At 51.4% G+C, this 20,297-nt stretch overlaps 1 protein-coding gene across 1 annotated transcript in view; it reads left to right on the top strand.

The window, feature by feature from the left end:
* Window positions 1-4,494: 4,494 nt before the first annotated feature.
* The window catches only part of HS3ST2 (heparan sulfate-glucosamine 3-sulfotransferase 2), a 94,738-nt gene continuing 78,935 nt past the window's right edge, over window positions 4,495-20,297 (top strand). The window contains exon 1 of the mRNA XM_086692763.1: window positions 4,495-5,400. Coding sequence (XP_086548889.1) covers window positions 4,910-5,400 — 491 coding nt within the window. The 5' untranslated portion in view covers window positions 4,495-4,909. The remainder of the gene's footprint in view (window positions 5,401-20,297) is intronic.

Raw genomic sequence — 20,297 nt, 5'->3', positions numbered from 1 at the left:
CTCATGGTCCATGAGTTCAAGCCCTGCGTCAGGCTCTGTGCTGACAGCTCAGAGCCTCCTTCAGATTCTGTGTCTCCTCTCTCTGCCCCTTCCCCGCTTGTGCCTCTCTCTCTCTCTCAAAAGTAAATATTTTTAAAAAATGGGTACATTGGGGGCCACAATGGTGACATTCTCATCTGCTTCCATTTGGTTAAAGACAAGGAGATGAGAGGGAGTATAACCCAGGTATTCCAGGTCAGCCGTACCCCATTACTGCATAAGTGAACAGGTTAGTATCTCCCCCAATAGTCCATACAACCCACTGTGGATAAATTTTGAAGTGAAATATAAGTTTCTTTCTTGGAAGCCCTAACAGGGTAATATGTATTGGTCCGTGGTCCATCAAGGAGGAGAAAGGAGATCAAGAATCCAAGGGGGTCCCAACATGAATATGCAGGCCAGATTCTCAGTACCATGCTGATTTGTAACCAGCTGTTGAGTCCCTTCCCCAAGGGACAGTTGCATTAGGAAGGCAAGATGGTAAGATAAGGTGAGCGGAAGATTGTGTGGGTTACATAAGGCAGGATGGGACGTGGGGGCAGGTAACAGTTCTGACCCAAGGGAGGGTTGTGGCTGAAGCTGATCATTAGCCAGCCCATCGTGTTTTGCACTGGTTTCCTCCTTCTCCAGCCTGTATCATCTGGGAGAACACAGAAAACCTCCTTGAGATGGTTTCTGTAGGGATAGTAGTAATCCCTATCTTACCGGGTTATTGCAAGGGTTAAATTAGGTACTGTATCCAAATGCTTAGCCCAGTGCCTGGTGCTGAATAAACGCTCAATACGTGGTGCACATTATTACGATGATTATTATTGCCAACAGCAGAAGTAAACCAACATGGAGATGACAAAAGATTTGGAATCTTACAAAGCAGTACTTGCAATCAACCGCGACTGCTGGCCTTCCAGATTGGTTCCCTTCTATAGGCAGCATCTGGCCCCTTGAACTTCCTCCCTCTGACTTTAGCCAGAGGATGGGGCACGTAGAAAACCTCTTTATCCTCACTTTCAATCCATTCCTAAATGGAGAGCGTTCATGCACACCCTCCTGCTCAGATGTGAACTCTGCCCCTCACACAGCCTGCAGACCTCGTGAGTCCATTTCACAGTCCTCTCCCTCTTAGGAACCACCCTCTTTGGAACATTTTCTCACATTTCACAAAACTCAGCCCTGGGGGGGAGGGGGGAAGGAAACTTCACTGAAATAAAACTGAATAATAAGGCTTGATTGGGTCCAAAGACTTAAGGGAAAGAAAATTTCCTTGTTTTGTTAATTTCCAATTCAAGGTCTTAAATGTAGGGTGTAAGGGTGGGAAGGAAGATTCAAGAGAATAGAATTCAGATGCAAAAGAGCAAACGAAGACTCAGGACAGGAAGAGAAGGATGTCCGTCCTGAGGTTCATTCTGTTGCTATTCTGTTTATGCACCCAGTCCACCCCCGCCCCGCCCCCCCCACCGTTCCAAATCCCTCTTCTTGCTTATATTAGCCACAGTCAGCTTCTGTTGCTTGCGACTCAGTAGCCCTTCCTGGTTTATAAATAAAAGGGAGTAAAAAGGCAGTTAAAAGTGAAGAAAATAAACAAGGTCCAAAGAGGAACAGACAAGATGGGGAAAAGTAGCTGGATCTTAGGACTGTGTCAGATTTTGAAGGATTCCAGTCCTAGTCTGTGCGTACCTGCCCCCCCCACCCCGCCGCCATGCCCTTAAAAGAGAATCACAGTACTTCTGGAAAAAAGATAGGGGTGGGGGGTGATGAGCAGGCACATCTGCTGTCTCACTCCTGAAAAATTATATGCAAATCACGGTCACTACTGTGGTTGGAAATTTGAAGAGGCAAATTTGCCTGGCTCTGATGGGTTGGAATACCCAGGCATTTCACAGCTTATGAATTCAAAGATAAAAATAATTTTTAAATTGAGCCAAGTAGAGAATTATGAGAAGTAACTACATTCATTTTTTTTCCTAAGAAAAAGTTCTTGTCAGAGCGGATTAATCCACGTTTAACCTTGTGATTTTAACAATAAGGTGCAAGAAATAAATAACAGGTTCACAATGTGAAAAACTTCTGAAGGTCTATATTAGAGCTACTTCCAACATATTTGTTTTGATATTATTATTAAAGACCTGAGTGAAGAATTAATTAAATTGCAATCAAACACGGAGATGACATAATGCCAACAGAGTGGTTCATACCTTGAATAAGGGAGCCACAGAACTACACAACATCAGAAAACCAAGGTTTTCATAGTTAATCCTGACTCCCCATTTTACAGCTGAGAAAACTGAGGCTCAGAAAGATCAACCCATTTGCCGAAGAGTAAGGCTGCCAGAATTCAACTTTTCTACGCGTTCTTTTTGAATAAATGAAAGCTGCATTGTGATTCAAGATTCAACTAGACATTTGTTAAAAACTAGAGCAGTGAGCTGATGAGACAAGATAAAATTTAATCAGGTCAGATGTGTAAGGACCTAACATGTTGGGTCCAAAAAAGCCCACTGTACAAGCACAGTATGGGGTAGATATGCCTTAATCAGCAGCGCTTGTAAGAAACACTTAGAGATGTTACTCAGCTGCGAGCTTGAGATGTCAGCAGTGTGATAGAGCTACAAGAAAAAGATAATGGAGTCACAGGTGGCATTACTAGAGACAGTTTACAGAAGGGAGGTGAGCATCTCGGTGAACTTTTCAACCTACAGCTGGAAGTCCTCATTTGGTCCCAGGTGTCAGGCTTTAGAAGTAATAGAGACATGTTAGTTCACAGCTGGGAGAGGAGCCTGGGATGGAATTCTGGGAGGAATGATCAAAGGAAGATAAGGAATTGCAAAGCACTGTCATTAAGAGCCCAAATCCTGAGTCAGTTTACCCCCCCCCCCCCCCCCGACCCTGTTGATTACTGATTGTGTGTTCTTTAAGCCTTACTCTCAGTCTGTAAATTAGGAATTATAATAGTATCTATCTCCAAAGACAAGGGAGGTAGTGCATGTCAACTGATATGCACATTACTGGCACCAAACAAGCACTCAGTAAATGTTAGCTACTATTAGAATTAAGGAAGTGAGGTGATGTGGGGATAATGATAACAAACTCATCGGGTTGTGGTCCATATTAAAGGAGTTAACCCTGGGAGGGCTCGAAACAAAGTTGGTAGTTATGGTCTGTAGTAGAGGGACTGGCCTAAGGTTTCTAGGGATAGGCCCGTTTGGGGACAAAATACTCCCTGGCTAGGGCTAAAGTCCACAGAACCTGATTAGATTATTCTCTGAAGAAGGATGTTTAGTTTGTGGGGGGCAGGCAGTGGAGGTGATGGTGGTCGCTCAGTGAATGGTGTGTGGGTAGCACTTGGTGAACACCTGGGCACAGAGATTTGGCATTCCTGTGGGGTGACAACTTAGCTGCGTTCTTGGCCACGGTGATTTAGGTCTGTTCTGATGTACGGTTCTGATCCACTAGTGTGGTCACTCAGGACAGCACTGGGGTTGGTCACCCATGCCTGTTCTGCGCATGGTCGCTGAAAACTGTCCTGCGGGCAATTGCCGGGAAATCATTCGAAGAGGAAATGCTCCTGGAAAAGTCCTCCCTTGCGTTTCCTTCTCATGCCACGGCATGAAGTCCACAGCATCCTGGACCTCAGGGACGCTGTGGGACCCCCAACAGCTCCCCGGGGAGCAGTTCGCCGCTAGGGGGCGGCCGCTAAGAGAGGAACCGGCCCTGCGCGGAGTCCGCTCCTTTGGGGTTCCCTCGCCCGCCGCGTCCCGGGAACTGTGGAGTGACAGTGGGGTGGGGGCGCATGCTTCATGGGTGTGAGACAGAGCGAGCCGCCTGGATATGAGTCAGCGCGCGGGGGGCCAACGAGCTCCGCGAATAGTCACGGAATCTCACTCACGCCCTGCTTCTCCACCCATCCCCGTCTAGAGCGTGTGTCCCAGTCCCGCGCGTGTGTGCGCACACGGCACGATGTCTGATTCCAGGCTGTGTGTGTCTGGTGAGACGGGGGTGAGGGGGACAGGGGAGGGTCCGTGTTGGTGTTTCCACGCCCTTGTGGGGTGAGGGGGTGTGTCCTGGTCAGGGTACGTGTGTACCTGTGTATGTGCGTGCGTGCGTGTGTCAGTGTGGTGGGACCGTGCATCCGTGTAGAGTGCTTGCGTCTGCGCCGGGGTCTGAGGCTGGATGTTGGCGCAACCTGGGCCGGGGTTCCCACCCCTGGGGGTGCTGGGGGCGTCCGGCCTCCTGGAGGAGTAAATGCCTCGCCACCCCAAGCCGGCCAGGGCTGCACAGGGAGCGGCCTGAACCGGGAGGGCCCGGGTGGCGCGTACCTGGGAGGGGCAGGAGAGTGGGGCGCAGGGGGCGGGCCAGGTCCCAGGGCGGGGCGCGAGCTCGGGGGACCCGCGCGGCTGACGTCAGGCGACTCCTTAAATAGAGCCGGCAGCGCGCGCGGCTCGGCATTTCTCGAGGAGTCGGAGCGGGGCCCGCGCCAGCGCCACCGTCCGGTCCGCCCGCCAGCCCGCGCGGCTGCGCCGCCGCCGAGCGTGGGGCGCCGCGCTCCGGGGACCAGGAATGGGGCTTCGGGCACTGGGCGCGCTCCGAAGCCGGCGCACGTGAGAGCCGAGGAGCGCCGCCCGGAGCCCCGTGGTCCGGGACGGGGAGATGTGGGACGCGCAGCCGCCTGTCCCCCGAGGAGCCGCCGTCCCCGAGATCCCCGGGCATGGTGCGCGCCCCGGCCGGCAGTGCCCGGAGAAGACGGCGCCCCCCACGCCCGACCCGCGGGGCCCGGGCAGCGCGGCGCCAGCCCTCTAGGCGGCCGCAGGGCCACGACAGCTCCGCCGCCGGCGCCCCCCGGAAACCATGACCCCCGGCGCGGGCCCATGGAGCCATGGCCTATAGGGTCCTGGGCCGCGCGGGGCCAGCTCAGCCGCGGAGGGCGCGCAGGCTGCTCTTCGCCTTCACGCTTTCGCTCTCCTGCACTTACCTGTGCTACAGTCTCCTGTGCTGCTGCGACGACCTGGGCCAGAGCCGCCTCCTTGGCGCGCCTCGCTGCCTGCGTGGCCCCGGCGCGGGCGGCCAGAAACTTCTCCCGAAGTCCCGCCCCTGCGATCCCCCGGGGCCCACGCCCAGCGCGCCCGGCGCTCCCAGCTCGCCCGCCGCTGCCGCTGCCGCTCCCGCCCCTCGCCTCCCGGCTGCCAACCACTCGGGCTCGGCCAGGCTAGGCACCAAGCGGCTGCCCCAAGCTCTCATCGTGGGCGTGAAGAAGGGGGGCACGCGGGCCGTGCTGGAGTTCATCCGCGTGCACCCGGACGTGCGGGCCTTGGGCACCGAGCCCCACTTCTTCGACAGGAACTACGGCCGCGGGCTGGACTGGTACAGGTAAGGAGGGGGCGCCCCGCTCCGCGCGCCGGGGCCCCAGTCGGGTCCATCCTTAGGGCCATCTCCGGCGTCTCCTCTCCCTCTAATCCGGCTCGTTGTGTGGTTCAAGCTGACACGTGGGGGGACTCTAGCAGGATTCACCAAGAACTTCCCGGGATGGTGTAGACGGGCACGCGCTTTGTCGAACTGCAAAGGGTGGTTGTTTCTGGAGTCGCCGGAAGGGAAGCGGGATGTCTAGCCAAACCTCAGGGCGAGCTGGTGAGCTAGCTCCGTGTCCAGCCTTTGGGGTGGAGCGGGATGCCCGGGGAAGGGGCGGGCCGGGACACGTGCCGCTTCAGAACAAGGCCCTCTCCTGACCTTCGTTCATCTTCCCCGGCGTCTGAAGGACCCTGAGAAGGGAAAGTCAGAATAGGGCCCCCTTGCGGTAGGGCTCTGCGCTTGGATGAAGTCCCCGGTAGTTCAGGCACACGGAGAGGGCATCCCCTAATGAGTGGGGATGAGGTGGGGGGGGGGGGGGTCCCTTCCGGAGGGTCATTTTTTACCCGGACTGAGACGCCCCCACCCTGCGCCCACCACACCCCGGTCGCTCTGACTCTGAATGAGTGGCCTTAGGGTAGTGGAAAGGAACTCTGGATTTGAGTCATGCTCTGTCACTTAGCTTGAGCAAATTCCTGAAATGCTTTGAGCCTCGATTTCTTCATCCATCCCAGTGGTCAGGAAAACAGCCTCGTCCTGGTGTGCCTCCTAAGGCCTTTCTAAAGTACCTTCAAAGTGTAAAAAAGACACCTGCGCTGGGTGGTGCTTCTAAACCCACAGCCAGGATGTGGAATTTGGGATACTGGTGGGCACCTCAGATAAGGGCTGGCCAGGGTCCTAGGGACAGCCAGTCATAGACTGTCTGCTCCACTACACTGGCAGGGCTGAGAGTCATCTAGGTTGGTGATGTCTGGGGATAGCCTGAAGCTTCTGGAAGGTGACAGCCTCTACTGTTCAGTGCCCGTCTGCCTCCCAATCCCTGAATGGTGCTGAGGTGTAGGACTGGCCCAAATGTGGGCGGAGTCAGGGCATCCCTGGGAGTGGTGTCAGGTATGGGTTCCCCGCAACACATGGATCACAGAATTCCCATCATTCATCTGACCCTTGAAGACCTTCTAGAAATGTCTGCATAGTATTGGAATTGGGGAGGAATAACATGGTAGCTGTTACAGGAACTAGAGCTAATTTTTAACAAATGTTTCTAAAAGTAAACTCTTTAGGAAGTAGCAACCATAAGCATCCTGGACAGATGAAAACTTTGTTAGGGGAGCCAACTAGGCTCATACTGAGGGGCTCTGGATTTGCAAGGGGGCAACAGGGCCGATAGCCCTGGCCTGCACTGGTCATGGTTGTGGGGGCAGGGGATGGGACACACACCCCCCTTAGGAGGCAGACACACACTGTGACTCCAGTGGAGCCCAGCAGGGGATACCTGGCCTGTTGGTGACCCCTGGCACCATTATGTTGGCTTAATGGAATAGGGCAACACAGTATGGGAGGTCTGGTGCTTTCCAAACTGTGACCCACAGGCATCCCATTTGGGTGTTTGAGGTGTACAAGGACAGCGTCAGAGCCAGACTTCAGGGCGAGGGAGGCAAATTCATGGAGCAGCAGAGCCCTGTGTGGGTCAGCCATAGCCACACACTCATGCCCAGCAGGGTTTCCTCGATGGAAAATCTGAAGATCATTACAAAACCCTTGGCCAGTACGAAGTGCCTTTTAAGTGCAAAATAGCAAAATTCTGAGCATCTGGCTTTTAGATATTGTGTCCTCCAGTAAACAATGATAACCCTGCACCCAATGTTTACACTCCCCTCTCCCTGGCCCATGGGCAAGCAACTTACCTCTGGCTTCCTTCCCAGAGCCTGTGTCATTCAGGGATGGCTGCCTTTTATTTTTAACCTTGGCATGTGTGATTCTAAGCCAGCTTAGCTGTGAACCTTAGAGATGGGAGCCGTGCCTTTTTTTTTTTTTTTTTTTTTTTTTATAGCACATTTGGATTCTGCTAAAATTCTCAACTGAGCCTTGGTAGGTTTTATTTAACATCAAGCACACTGACAGCTCTACTTCTCTCTCTCCTCCACCCGGCTTCCCAGGGTCTGAGTTACCCTCCCTTTCACCCTTTGTATTTCTGGGAAAGGTTAGCCTGGAGGTCTGTCCTATTCCCACTACACCCCCAGGGGAGGGCTGGGAGCCTACAGCTCAGGAAAGGGCTGTGTGGTTTGTGCATCTGTCCTTTGCAGACCCACACTCTGGGAGTCCAGGGTTTGGTTGTGGATTGCCATTTCTACGTAAGGTGATGCCGTCCCATTTGGATGCTGTTTGCATTACTTTCCAGAACATTTCTCTGAAAGTGCTTTATCCTTTATCATCGCTCAAGAGTTATGCATCAATTGCAGAAATGTCCAGGATTCCTGGGATCCCTTTTAAAATCCACGTTCTCACTTTATTCCTGCATTCTGGGAGTTAGGACAGCAGGTGATATGATGCTCCTCTTTCTGCCTGTTGCCCTTGTCATTTCACACATGTGAAAACTGCAGCCCCCCAAAAGTCTGAAATGGGATCACAAAGCAGGCTGATGAGCCAGAAGTCACCGGCATGTAGTAGCCCATGGAGACACACATGCTCGTGTGTGTGTGCCTGCGCATTGCCAGCTAAGTGCTTTAACCACTGCTCTGCATAGCTTGCCACTATGGAGCCGGTGACCCCTGGGTAGACATGGCCAAAGAGCCCTTGCACCCAGAGTGGCGGACCATGTTTTCCAAAGGCGGAGTTCAGAGTGGCAGAGTTACAGGCCATGGATCGCATTATAATCTGCCCACAGTTAAGCTCCTCGGGACAACTTCCTGGGTCCCGAGGCCTCCATATAGAGAGACAGGGGAAAAATCCAACTTCACTCTCAATGCAAAGGAGAGAGCCTTCTTTCTGTGGAGATAAGCCAGGAGGGGTCAAACAGTGCCTGAAGGCGGAGTGATACAGCCAGGGAGACCAGGAGGCAGAGTCTGTGTCCTCCTTGCCTCCAGCCTGAACCCCTCTTGGGAACCAGCCCGGGAGAGCCCAGCCCTCTGCGGTGGGATCCCTCCCCTTAGAGGTTTCTGAGTTCCATCACCTGCATGTCTGGCCTGGCTCCCCTCTCCCAATTTCCTCCCCGAGGTGACAGCTGGGCCTATGGGGCGAGGCCGGCTGCATGCTTGGACAGGGGACAGGTAGGCAGAAATGACAGCAGGCTGGTGAGGGAACCAGAGATGGTCTCCAGATGCTGTGCGGTTGGTTGAAAGACCGTGATCATCCTGTGTCTCGCCTTCCTCGTGGGATGGGGCCCGTAGCAGTCGTCACAGAAGGCTGTCGTGTGGGAAGGTGTCCCGGAAGAGTCTATGGCACATAAAGGTATGGCAGCCATGTTTCTGCTGTTGCTGCGGTGGCTGCAGCTCCTCACTACCAGTGCTTCTGGGATCACCGTCACACTAGTGTGAAAACTTGGTTTCTGCCCCTGCTGCTATTACCAGATTGGGCTGAGGAGTTAATTAGTTGCTAGAAAAGCAGTCCCAGGATAGACTAGGTAGGGTCCCGGTCTTAATTCTAGTGTCAGCTCTGCTTCAGTTTGCTTTCTTATTTTACAGTCTTCCTTCTCTCTCTCCTTTCTTTCCTTCCTTCCTTCCTTCCTTCCTTCCTTCCTTCCTTCCTTCCTTCCTTCCTTCCTTCCTTCCGCATTGGTAAAAAGTCACTTCACACGTCTGGGTGTCCGTTTGCTCACCTTTAAAATGGGACTGATGTCTGACCTGCTTTCCAGTCTTGTGAAACTCAAGACGGACCATGTGAAAATCGAAGATTGTATTTGGGATGCTATGATTTAGCAAGGGTTGGGTGTAAGGCAGAACAGTCCAGGTGTTCATCTTTTGTAAAGTGATAAAAACTGTGCGTTGTCTGGTAGTTTTTAGGGTCTTAGAGGAAGCTGAGTTTTGTCCTAAGTGTTCTTGATTTTGCTAGTTTTCAGGGATGGCAGGGGGCTGAGGGTGGGGGGTGAGGAGGAAGCGGATCTTCTCTAAATGCACTGAAATGCCAACAAGAGCAGGTTAACACATGATAATTGACTCTGTGCTCAGGTGACAACATTATGATAGATAAACCTGTTGGGTAAACTTTAGACTTCACAACTCGGGTTATTTGTTTGTTCAGCGTCCATGGTGTTGTTGGGATGGTGTAAGTCAGAGTAGACATTTGCCCCAGAGGCGACGGTCCAGGGAAGAAAGAGAATCAAAAGCAGAGAATAAGGTCTGTCGCTGGTTCTAGGTAGTCTCAATCAAGAAATCAAATTCTAACAGCAGAGCAAACAGAAGGCGAGGGGAGCGGTTAGTGCAGAAGACTCTGCTGTCTGCAACAAACTGAGCAGCACCTTCAGGTCATGGTCTCACGGCTTTGTGAGTTCGAGTCCTGCATCGGGCTGTGCGCTGGCAGGCATGCAGACTGCTTGGGATTCTCTCTCTCTCCTTCTCTCTCTGTCCCTCCCCAGCTAGTGCTGTCTCTGTGAAAATCAATAAATAAACATATAAAAAAAAAACCCTAAGCAATACCTGACATGGACCGTTCCACACTTGTCAGGTGTGCGCAGATGTATGCACTTGCACACTCCACAGACGTGCCCTTGCACGCACAATTGCAGTGTCTGTGCAGACACATGTCTTCAAAGGAGTTTTCCTGCCTCGGTCCAGGAGGATGTCATATGCGCTGGTTAAATGAAACCCTTGAGTCCATAAATCCAGCGTCCATGGTGTGCTGGCTGTCAGCCTTGCAGCACACTGGAGATGTAATAGTTAGTTCTAGCGTGCCTACAGTTGTCAGGCACCAAGGAACATTCGGGATGGGCAGGCAGAACTGTCATTGCTCAAAGACAGGTTTTGAAGAGCCGGCTTCGCTTGCCCCTGGAGCTTACAGGGATGGTGGGAGAGCTCGCCCTGGAGCGGGCTGTCCCCACAGTCTCTGGTATGTGGCTCTTTAGGGGGGAAAAGACTCTAACAGCCCTGGTGCTTTCCAGCTGTCACACATTGTTAAGCCTGCTTTGGGGTTTTGTTTAGTTTTTATTTATTTATTTTGAGAGAGCGAGAGATAGAGCACAAGTGGGGAAGGGGCAGAGAGAGAGGATCCCAAGTAGGCCCTGCGGTGTCTGCACAGAGCCCGATGCAGGGCTCGATCCCACGATGTGAGATCATGACCTGAGCCAAAATCAAGAACTGGATGCTCAACTGACTGAGCACTGACTCAGGCGCCCCTGTTAAGGCTGACTGAGCCCCTGTTGGATGGCCTGACTGAGCCACTCAGGCGCCCCCGTTAAGGCTGTTTGGGATGCGAAAATACCATTTATCAAAGGTTGTAAGAGCACACTTTCCCCCCACATTTTAACATCTCTGAATGAGGATATTTGACGATTGATGGGGTCTTAGATTCAATGAGGTATCATGTTTCCATGTTCGATGGAAACTCTTTCCCCCAGAGGTGCCTTCTGCTGTGGGGACCCACTAGACTTTCTGAAGAGCCTGAGACTAGGTGGCAAATGCCGGGTCCTGGAGGGAACCCCAGATTGCTGTTTCTGCAGCCGTCAGGGGCCTCTTCTGATTAGCCAAGGAGCCGCACCCATCTTGGATCTATGTTACCCATGCCATCTCCCTGAAAGCACCCATCCCAAAATGAGAGAAAGTGCGGACTGATTCCCACAGGGAGTTAATAAGATGATGTGGTGAGCACGTTCTTCGTGGGCTGCTGGACCACCCAGATATTTGGAGGCACGTCCTGAGAGTCCCTAACAGGCTCAAGGCAAAGGCAGTGTCCCACAGGTGCAATTACCTGCATGCCTGCTAATGTTCTGTGCATCTGGCGTGCAGGGTTATAGGACAACTTCTTTGCCTTTGGTCAGACCTCCATGAATCAGCCCTGAATGACTGAGTGACGGAGGGGGCGGGGCGGGGGTGGAAGCACACAGCTCCCCATTGATCAGGGTCCCCCGGAGGAGGACTCAGAGGGGAGGCCGTCTATGCGCAGAGGGCTTGGCAGCAGGGGGAGCGGGTAGACAAGCCCACAGCCTGTGAGTCAGGCCGGAGGGGCTGAAAGGTCACAGCTGGTCTAAGCCTATGGGACTCAACGTCTCCTCCAGAGCTAACCCCGGGCGGGTTAATCCATTTATTTGTCAAACGCCTACCATTTGCCAGGCTCAGTGCCAGGCTGCTGTAGGCCAGCTCTTGCTGCTACTTTGTTCTCCTAATGGGCTGCAGCGCTTTGTAGTCCATGGGCAGCTTGACGAGGTGGGTAAAAGCCACCAGTGAGTGGAAATAACTTAGCATTTCAGAGGTAATTGCTGCCTGTCAGGCTATACAGCTGGCCTGTTGGCTCAGTCCTGCATTCATGGGGGGGCTTTCTCAGCAGGATAACAGCAGAGGGAGAGGGGTGAGGGGTCATTACCGAGTAGGTTCTTCAAGGTTCTTCAAGGCGCGTGGGCCAATGGTACTGGTTGGGTTATCTGGGGCTTGAGCATCACGTGGTCTCCTGGGTGCAAGTCCACTGGGGGAGTGTCCTCCCGAGCTTTGGAATCAGAGGCTCTGCGCCCATGGCCACCAGCTCCCATGAGTGTCTGCTCGGGGTGGAGGCCGGGGACCCCTCCTTGCCACTTCTGAGGGGTAGCATCGCTCCCTCATTCTCTGAGGGTGGCGATTTCCAGGCTCCAGGCATTCTCGAACCCCCTTCATGACATTTGCCAAATTCTGGCACGGCCTCTGCTCTTATTTTCTTAATATTTTAAGTTTCCACACTTAAAAGATTAGAATTTTTTCATAAAGAGCTGGGCTTATTTTTTTTTCTCCAGTGCATATATTTTGGAATAGAGAATATGTTCACATAATGCAAACTTGAAAAGTGATCAAGGCTGTCCCATGAGAAGTATTCCCCTCCTTCTCACCCCTGTTTGTGCGCCATGTGGTTCCCCTTCCCAGGGTTACCACAGGCATCCACTGTTGTGTGTCCTAGATGTGTGCTGCTCATTTGTCCGCCTAACGCACAATATGCAAATAGAGTGGGAACACACATATTTTCTTAAAACGACTTCATTTGAAAACCGTCCTATGTGGAAAACCAGCCCCACTTTGCCATCATTAGAAAGGAATCGTAAAAATACATAGACTGCAAACAAAAGAGTGCAATTGAAGTTTTGCTTCCTAAGGTGGCTGGACCGTTCCAATCCTGCAGCCTAATCAGTCTTTGTTTAAAAGTGGGTACTGGAGGGGCGCCTGGGTGGCTCAGTCGGTTAAGTGTCTGACTTCGGCTCAGGTCATGATCTCGCAGTCTATGAGTTCAAGCCCTGCATGGGGCTCTGTGCTGACAGCTCAGAGCCTGGAGCCTGCTTCAGATTCTGTGTCCCTCTCTCGCTCTGCCGCTCACCTGCTGCTGCTCTCTCTCTCTCTTAAGAATAAATAAGACATTAAAAAAAATTAAGTTTGAAAGAGAGTACTGGAGATACCACTAAGAACAGCTAGAGAAATATTAATTGCGGCATGAGACTTTTCTTTCTCCTCGATGTAGGAGAGAGGAGAAATGGAAAAGAAATGGAAAAGATACAGATTTTTTCACTGTGAGAAATATTCAGTGATATTTAATAAATATTTAATAAATAATAACTACCCAGTGATCTTGGGTAGGTTGGTGGAGTACCCCCAGATTATGGAGATGGGCCACACATCCGACATCTGGGGAAACCCTGCTAGAATTTGCAGAAAATCCACCTTAAGTAAATCCTGAGAGGTTTCTAGCTTTCAGATTGCTTTGGTGTGTTAATGATTGGAAGAGACAAGCCAGTGGAAGACTCCGGACAAACAAGAGGCTTCAGAGAACTATTTCAACAAGCAATATTTACAAGGGAGTCTAGACTTCGGGAGAACAGCGTTCCCAGAATAAAAGGTGTAGCAGGTATTTAAAGGACCCCCCCCCCAAAGTTGCCATTGGTTTCTTCATTATTCCCATGGGTGGAAAAATGATCAGATCTACATAGGTCATTGCATCCATATCTGCAGGCGTCAGTGTTGCAAAAATCAGATGTCAAGTTGTTTCCACTAGAGACTCAGCAATCTATGGCAGTTTATGGGAATGGGTCTCAAGCCTTTTTTTTTTTTTTTTTTAATTTTGATGCTCATGCAAGACAGGGTGTCTTTTTAAAATTTCAAGATGCAAAGTCCCTTTTCTTCTACTCTGTGATGCATGACGTGAGGCTTCAACCTAGGGCAACTAGGTTGCCCTAGTGACACAACCTAGTGTCACTTTTGCTTTCTCAGCTCCGTAGAGGGAGCTCCACAGGGGAAAATTGTCCCTGGGACTTATTGTCCCTGGATGTAACAATACCCAGCAGCAGCCGTTTAGAGGGTGTCTGTGACAGCGGGGCACCCTGAGCTTGCCTTCAGTTGGGTAGATAGCCATCAATGCTGATGAAGAGGCACCTTCCTGCAAACTCAGGGCACCTCCTGGTCTCGGTGCTCATGGCTGGGCGAAGGAGACCCGCACCCACCCTGAGGCTGGGGAGAGGTGAGCAGGGCATTGCCGCGATGGCTCTTGGGAGAGTGGGGCTCCTTGTGGAGTGAGGGGGAGGGATGGACAGACACATCTTATTGGAAGGAGGAGGACAGCCCAGATTCAAAAGGCATGGGCGAGATGACCTCAAAATGGGGGTAAGGAGGCAGAAAGCACCAGGGCAGGCAGCTTCAGCGCAGTGATTAAAAGCTTGGCTCTGGGAGGCGCCCAGGGGGCTCAGTGGGTTAAGCATCTTCGGCTCAGGTCATGATCTCGCGGTCCATGAGTTCTAGCCCTGCCTCGGGCCTTGTGCTGACAGCTCAGAGCCTGGAGCCCGCTTCAGATTCTGTGTCTCCCTCTCTCTGCCCCTCCCCACTTGCTCTCTCAAAATTAAATAAACATTTAAAAAAGAAAAAGGAAAAAAGCTTGGCTCTGGAATCAGAATGAATGGGTTGGAATCTCCTCACTTGCACCACCTGCCAGGTTTGTGTCCAGCAGCCAGCGGCTTCTCTGTGTCTCAGTTCCATTGGCACACTGGGACGAGCCCTGTGCCTTAACCCCACAAGCTTGCCTTGAGGATCGAATGAGTGATAACATGCACAAGTACTCAGATTTCTGGCATGTGGAAGGTGTCCAACAAGTGTTACCTGTCATTATTAGTTATTAATTATTTTTCATCATATCTGTATGGAACCAGGTGCTGAGGGCCTAGAGGTAAATAGGACACAGGTCTTGTCACGGGGCTGTTCACAGTGTGATCCGATTTTGAGACGCTCATGGAAAATCAGATGCTGAGAGATACCATAATAGACATCCAGGCAGAGCTCTAGCAGTACAGAAAGGAAATGAGATCCACTTGGGAGAATTTTGGAAGGCTTCCTGGAGGAGGCAATATGTTATTTGGGTCTCAGTGGGCAGAGAGGATTTTCAAAGGGAGTGGCCAAAGGAATGTTGTTTCTGAATCCATTCATTCCATGACTGCACTTCTGATCTCAGTCCAGCACACCTTTATTGGCCATCTACTGTATGCCAGCTGCTCTGCCGAGCCCTGGAAAAGTGCAGACGAGAAGTAGGATCCCCTTTAAAGAGCTGAAGGGCACACACGTCCAGTAGCAAGACTTGCAGACACAGAGAGAGAGGGTGCTCCCAGCACTGTGGGATCACGGAGGAGGGGGCCTCACGCAGCGTGGGTTAGAGAGACATTTGGGGGAGCTGATGCCTAAGCTGTAGGGTGTTGGCATTTGCTGTATCCTAGATCTGGCTGCTTCTCATCATGCAGGTTCCAGCTCAAATGTCACCTACTCAAAGACATCTGTTTCAGACGCTGGCTACATCCTGGAGATACATTTGCAGAATTTGCTGAGGGATTTCGCGGTGGCAAGGTGTGAGGGTGGGAAGTCAACAGGGTGGTGCTGCTGCTCCTATTGATGACACCCACTAAGGGCTTGCTCTCTTTCAGGCCCTGACAAGTGACATGCTGGGGTTGGACCCTAACATGCTTCCTAGTACAGCCCCTGGCTTGACTGACCACATGTCTATCTGCAGGTGTCCTTGAACTGTCCAAAGACCGGAAAGTCATGTTCTGCTGTAGTGAGGTGGGGGATAGCACAGTCCTTCTCCCTTTCTCTGCGGGTCCTTGAGGCCCTTTTGACACCTGCAGCGTTCTTAAGTAACCGCTTGAGATCCTTTGAAGGTTGAATTAGCTTTGCTCCAACCCAGAAAAGGTATGCGTGTCGCCCAGTTTGTCACTCTCATTCCAGCCTCATCAATGTGCACGGCAAGGCAGCTGCCTCGATGGCATTGCTAGATCTAGGGGACTTACGTGTGTGGGGCCCTTCACATCGAACCGAACACCGTAACACCTGCCTGCAGGGTAATCGGGATCTGAATCTCTCCGACTTCCCCAAAGCTGCCGGAGCGTGGGGAGACGTGCTCTGCACTGGCAGCCTCTTTGCAAGTGTTTCTGCTTTGATGGTTTTAATGAAGATATGAAATCACCTAACGGCTTTCATTTTGCTCAAGCGAGATGGCTTAAAGCGGAGCCAGCCTTTCCCAGGATCAATCCCCATTTTCAGAAGTGGTTGGTTAAACTCTCTGCAGTTTATGGCCACTTCTGGCTGAAGCAGTGGGGGATCTGAATTATTAATTCCGTGAAAAATGAGTTAAGTCACTGCAAAGCTCTGTGGTGGCAAAATCCCTACTGTAGGCCCCTGTTCTGGTATTTTCTCTAGCACAGACCTCTCCATTAACCAGAAATCCTTGGGCAACTTGTCCACGTCGCTGTCTGTCTGTCATTTCTCCGGGAGGGGAAGGGCTTGACTGAATTCGGTTGTTCTTTCCTGCCGAGGATGAAGAAGAGGGGATGGGCACGAATGGCTCTAGGAGGTACTTAAGTCAAAGCCATTTTCACAGGCACTCGAATTTGGACATTGTTCAAATGACGAGTGTGCCAGCAAGGTCGTCTCCCAGACACGAACCCTTGAGCACCTCTACCCGATCTGGGTGGCTGATGGCCGGGAAGTGTGTGAAAGCATGGTGAGCTCAGAGCTGGTCTGAATATGGCTCTATGAACAGGAACAGTGACCGAGCTGCCCAGACCTTGTGTCTTGCGGAGGAGCTGGTTGGGATAGGGGTGGCGTCCCAAACTCAGCGTCCTCCAGGGACGCTGTAGGCACACACGTGAGTGAATGAAGTTGGCTGTGGGGCAGTAAAGAAAGCGAAGGGGCAATAAGGGCAAGTCCCAGTTAGAGAGGGCGCTTGTCCCGTTTGGAGGGGACAGCCACTAGTTAATCCCAACAGATTTTTTTTTTTTTTTTTTTGCCATCTCCGTATTGCCAGATCTTCTAGGTTTTCCCTTTTTTAGAACAAAGCTTGAAATATGGCATTTTTTAAAAAAAGCGAATCTCAATTTATAATTGTGACTTACTGATTCACAACTTCTATAGAACAGCTGTGGACCAAACTGAACATGTCTGTGGGCTGGATGTTACCTGTAACTGTCCTATCTTGACTTTGATGGGCTGGGTCGTGGAAACAGGCACTACTGCTTTTCCAGTCTTGCCTCTGGCACATATTAGCTGAGGGGTAAGTTGCCGCCTTCCTAAGCTTTGCTTCCTCCTAGGCAAGATGTGGCTGTTGTGTGTGTTCGTCCTTCCCGGATTGTTGTAGTGATTCCATGTTGTAAGTACGCATTAGATTTTATTAGTCTTGTGATCCCCCTTCCTGGATTCTGCCTGGAGGAGGTAAGCTGATGGGCATGACTGGAAGACAAGAGGCCTAACATGGACCTTTGTCAAGGTGAGGAAAGCTGGGGTCTTATCAGTTGGACCAAGAGGGAGGAGAAGAATCTAGAACCAGGATGACCCATGGTTGGAGAAACCCATGTGCTTCTAGAACTGGCCCCGAGGGAGGGAGCCCGCAATCCCCAACACTCGTTGTCATCCGAGTCCCTGGAGGATGTTGAGTTTGTGACACCATCCCTGTCCCAGACCACTCTGTGCAGCTGGGTCACTGCCCCCCAGCGCACAGTGCCATTTACAACAGCTCGGGGCTCTCCATCCTTCTGCGCGCTTCTTCTGGCTTTCGTGACTGGATGGGGTAGGGAAGCTCAGAGGTCCGTGCTCTAGAGATGACCTTGCTTGCACAGAAGGTGACTGCCTCTCTGATTCGGTGGTTTGGTGTAGACAGAAGTCCAACCGGGAGAGTGAATCTTGCTAATAGGGAGAGGCTAAGGGATGGCCAGGGGTGGACATGAAGAATTTTTGTTCAGCCTTGATCAGTAGTTGGCACCTTCAGAACAACAGACGAACACGGGGATGGGGGTGCAGAGGAGCCTGGGGCCAGAGATCATGATGGAGCCCAGAAGGCAGCCACCCCTCAGGAGAACCAGGTGTGTCAGAACTGGGCACGACTCCCTTTAAAGCCAAGCAAAGCCTTGATGAGAAGGGACATCCATTGGGATGGGTGTACGGTCAGTACTGAGAGCCCGGAGGCATGAGCTGGAGGTGGGAGAGCAGGCTTTGTCATGCCCGTGGGGCAGTCCTGTCCACGAGTCTCCTCAGCCATCGGGTCCTCAGAGCTCTATCTGAAATCTGACCACACATCTCCTCCCAACCTTCAGGCATTTGGGTACCATCTTCACGGTTTATTTTTGGATGTGTCTACAGATATTTTAATTTACTTCACATGACCTTAAAGTCCACTCATAACTTGTGCTTTAACATATTTACTGAAACGTGAAACTTCCTATCACCATCCGACATGAGAATCCCTACTTGCCTGGCACAGAAAATTGTCATAAACACAAATGTGGTAAAAACCAAACAACACAATTCAGTTCCAGCCCAGACGGTTGCCTGTGCCACCAACGGCCTTAGGCACACGGCATCAGGCAGCCTCCCGCTTTCTGAGGATGAGAGAGAGGAAGAAGCCCCTTAGAGAGGTGTTAACAACATTTTAGCACCTAACTAAGACTCTCTCCCTGGTGTAATCAGAAGATTTGAATAGAAAGGAAAAGGAAAGATCATTATTTTCTAATGATGTGATTAGGTGGCATTTCAAGTCGTGTCCGTGGGCCGCCTACATCTTTCTCTTTCAGCTGGTGGTACATATTGCACACATTGGGACATGCTGGCCGACCCACTTAGATCTCTCTTGCTTTGATGGCGCTGTATTATTTTATCATACTTGCTTGTCATGGTCCATCAACAGCTTGGGAGGGACTGGCTGACATTACGAAGTCTGGGTGGTTTAAAAAGCTGTGATTCCAATTTTAATTGCAAATTGATGGGGCATCATGGGAAAAGCGAATGGAGACGTGAAGAACTGGAGGAAAAGATTCAGCTCTGCAGTATTTTTAGATTTTTTGTCCCCCCCTCCCCACCTCCCCGGATGGGTTTTGTATAATTTTATCTGGACTCTAGGTTTGGTAAGTTTCAATACCTTCTTCCTACTGCATTACCCGAGGGCTAACCCAAACTTTCCTTACAATTCCAGTTAAAACGACCTATGTAAAACCTTTATCTGTGGTTCCTTTAAAAAACTGTGATTTGGATGAATGTCAAAGGCATTATGCCCAGTGAAAGAAAGGTTAGGTACTGTATGATTCCATTTATATGACACTCTCAAACAGACGAAACTGCAGTGATAGAGAACAAATCAGTAGTTGCCAGGGTTTAGGGCAGGGGGAGGGTTTGATTATAAAGAAGCAGATAAGGGGATTTTTTTGGGGGGGTGGGGGTGTGTGATGGGACTGTTCTGTATCCTGATTGTGGCGGTAGTCACGTGAATCTATACACGTGTTAAAATTCATAGAGCCGAACACCAGTAAAAAGTCTGTTTAACTGTGTAATACTTTTCAAAGATAAAGCAAAACTTTATTTAAAAAAAAAAAAAAAAAAAACACCCGGGATTGTAGAGCTCCACCGCTGATGGGCATCCTGTACGCCGAATCCCGGTTACCAGAAAGCAATCCTGTTCCCACGGGTTTGGAGTTCACCGGCCTCCTTCACTTCCATCCTGACTATGACGGAAGGGATGTGGGTGGCCTTTCAAGTCCTACCATCCCAGCACCATCCCCCCACCCCCACCATCCCCAAACGATGCTAGGATCTGAAGCCAAGGTTGGGAAGCATCCGTTGAGGTCTGGGGCCGCCGTGGCCAACACAGACGTCCAGCCAGGCTTTGCCCTGAGGGTCTGAGGTCAGGACTGTGGCAAGCGGCAGTGGGAAGTGCGTCTCATAATCTGAGTGCCTGCTGGTGGATAGCAGACCTGGCTGGGGTCCCAGGGACAGTTGGGGGGGGATGCAGCATGGGGAAAAATGGGTCACAAACCCCAATTGGAAGAAGAATCCGAGGATTCCCCCTCAAACAAAACAATTTACAAGGTACTGACAGCATGTCTGACCTCCTGACTACCAGACAACCTAAGGACTGAGCTAGAAGCTTCCCCTTGCTCACCCTACCCTCCACCCCAGCCAAGCCAGCAGGGACAAAAAGCTCTCAAATGCACCCTCTCGAGCCAGAGCATCTCTGGATCTGGCTGGGAAAGAGCACCCTGGACTGGATGTGCCCACATTTCTCTCTTTCCGGTAGTTGATAAAGAACCCATGCTTCCCAGAGCCCCACACTGCTAAAGGTGGTCACCCGGTCGTGTTTTCTTTTCCCATGGCGTCTGAAATTGGACACAGAGACCGTGCATACAACAGAGAGCAGCCATGAAAGCCACAAGGCTCCCCCCATCCTTCCCCAAACCCCACTTTCTGCTGGGCTTGGTTTGAATGGGTTTCTTTTCCTTAAGTGACTAAGACGCTACTTGGGTG

The sequence above is a fragment of the Puma concolor genome, chromosome E3 (genome assembly GCF_028749965.1).
Source record: "Puma concolor isolate L17-30 chromosome E3, mPumCon1.1.hap2, whole genome shotgun sequence".
Lineage (NCBI taxonomy): Eukaryota > Metazoa > Chordata > Mammalia > Carnivora > Felidae > Puma > Puma concolor.
Note: the sequence above shows the minus strand (reverse complement) of the source record. Positions and strands in the feature narration are given on the sequence as shown.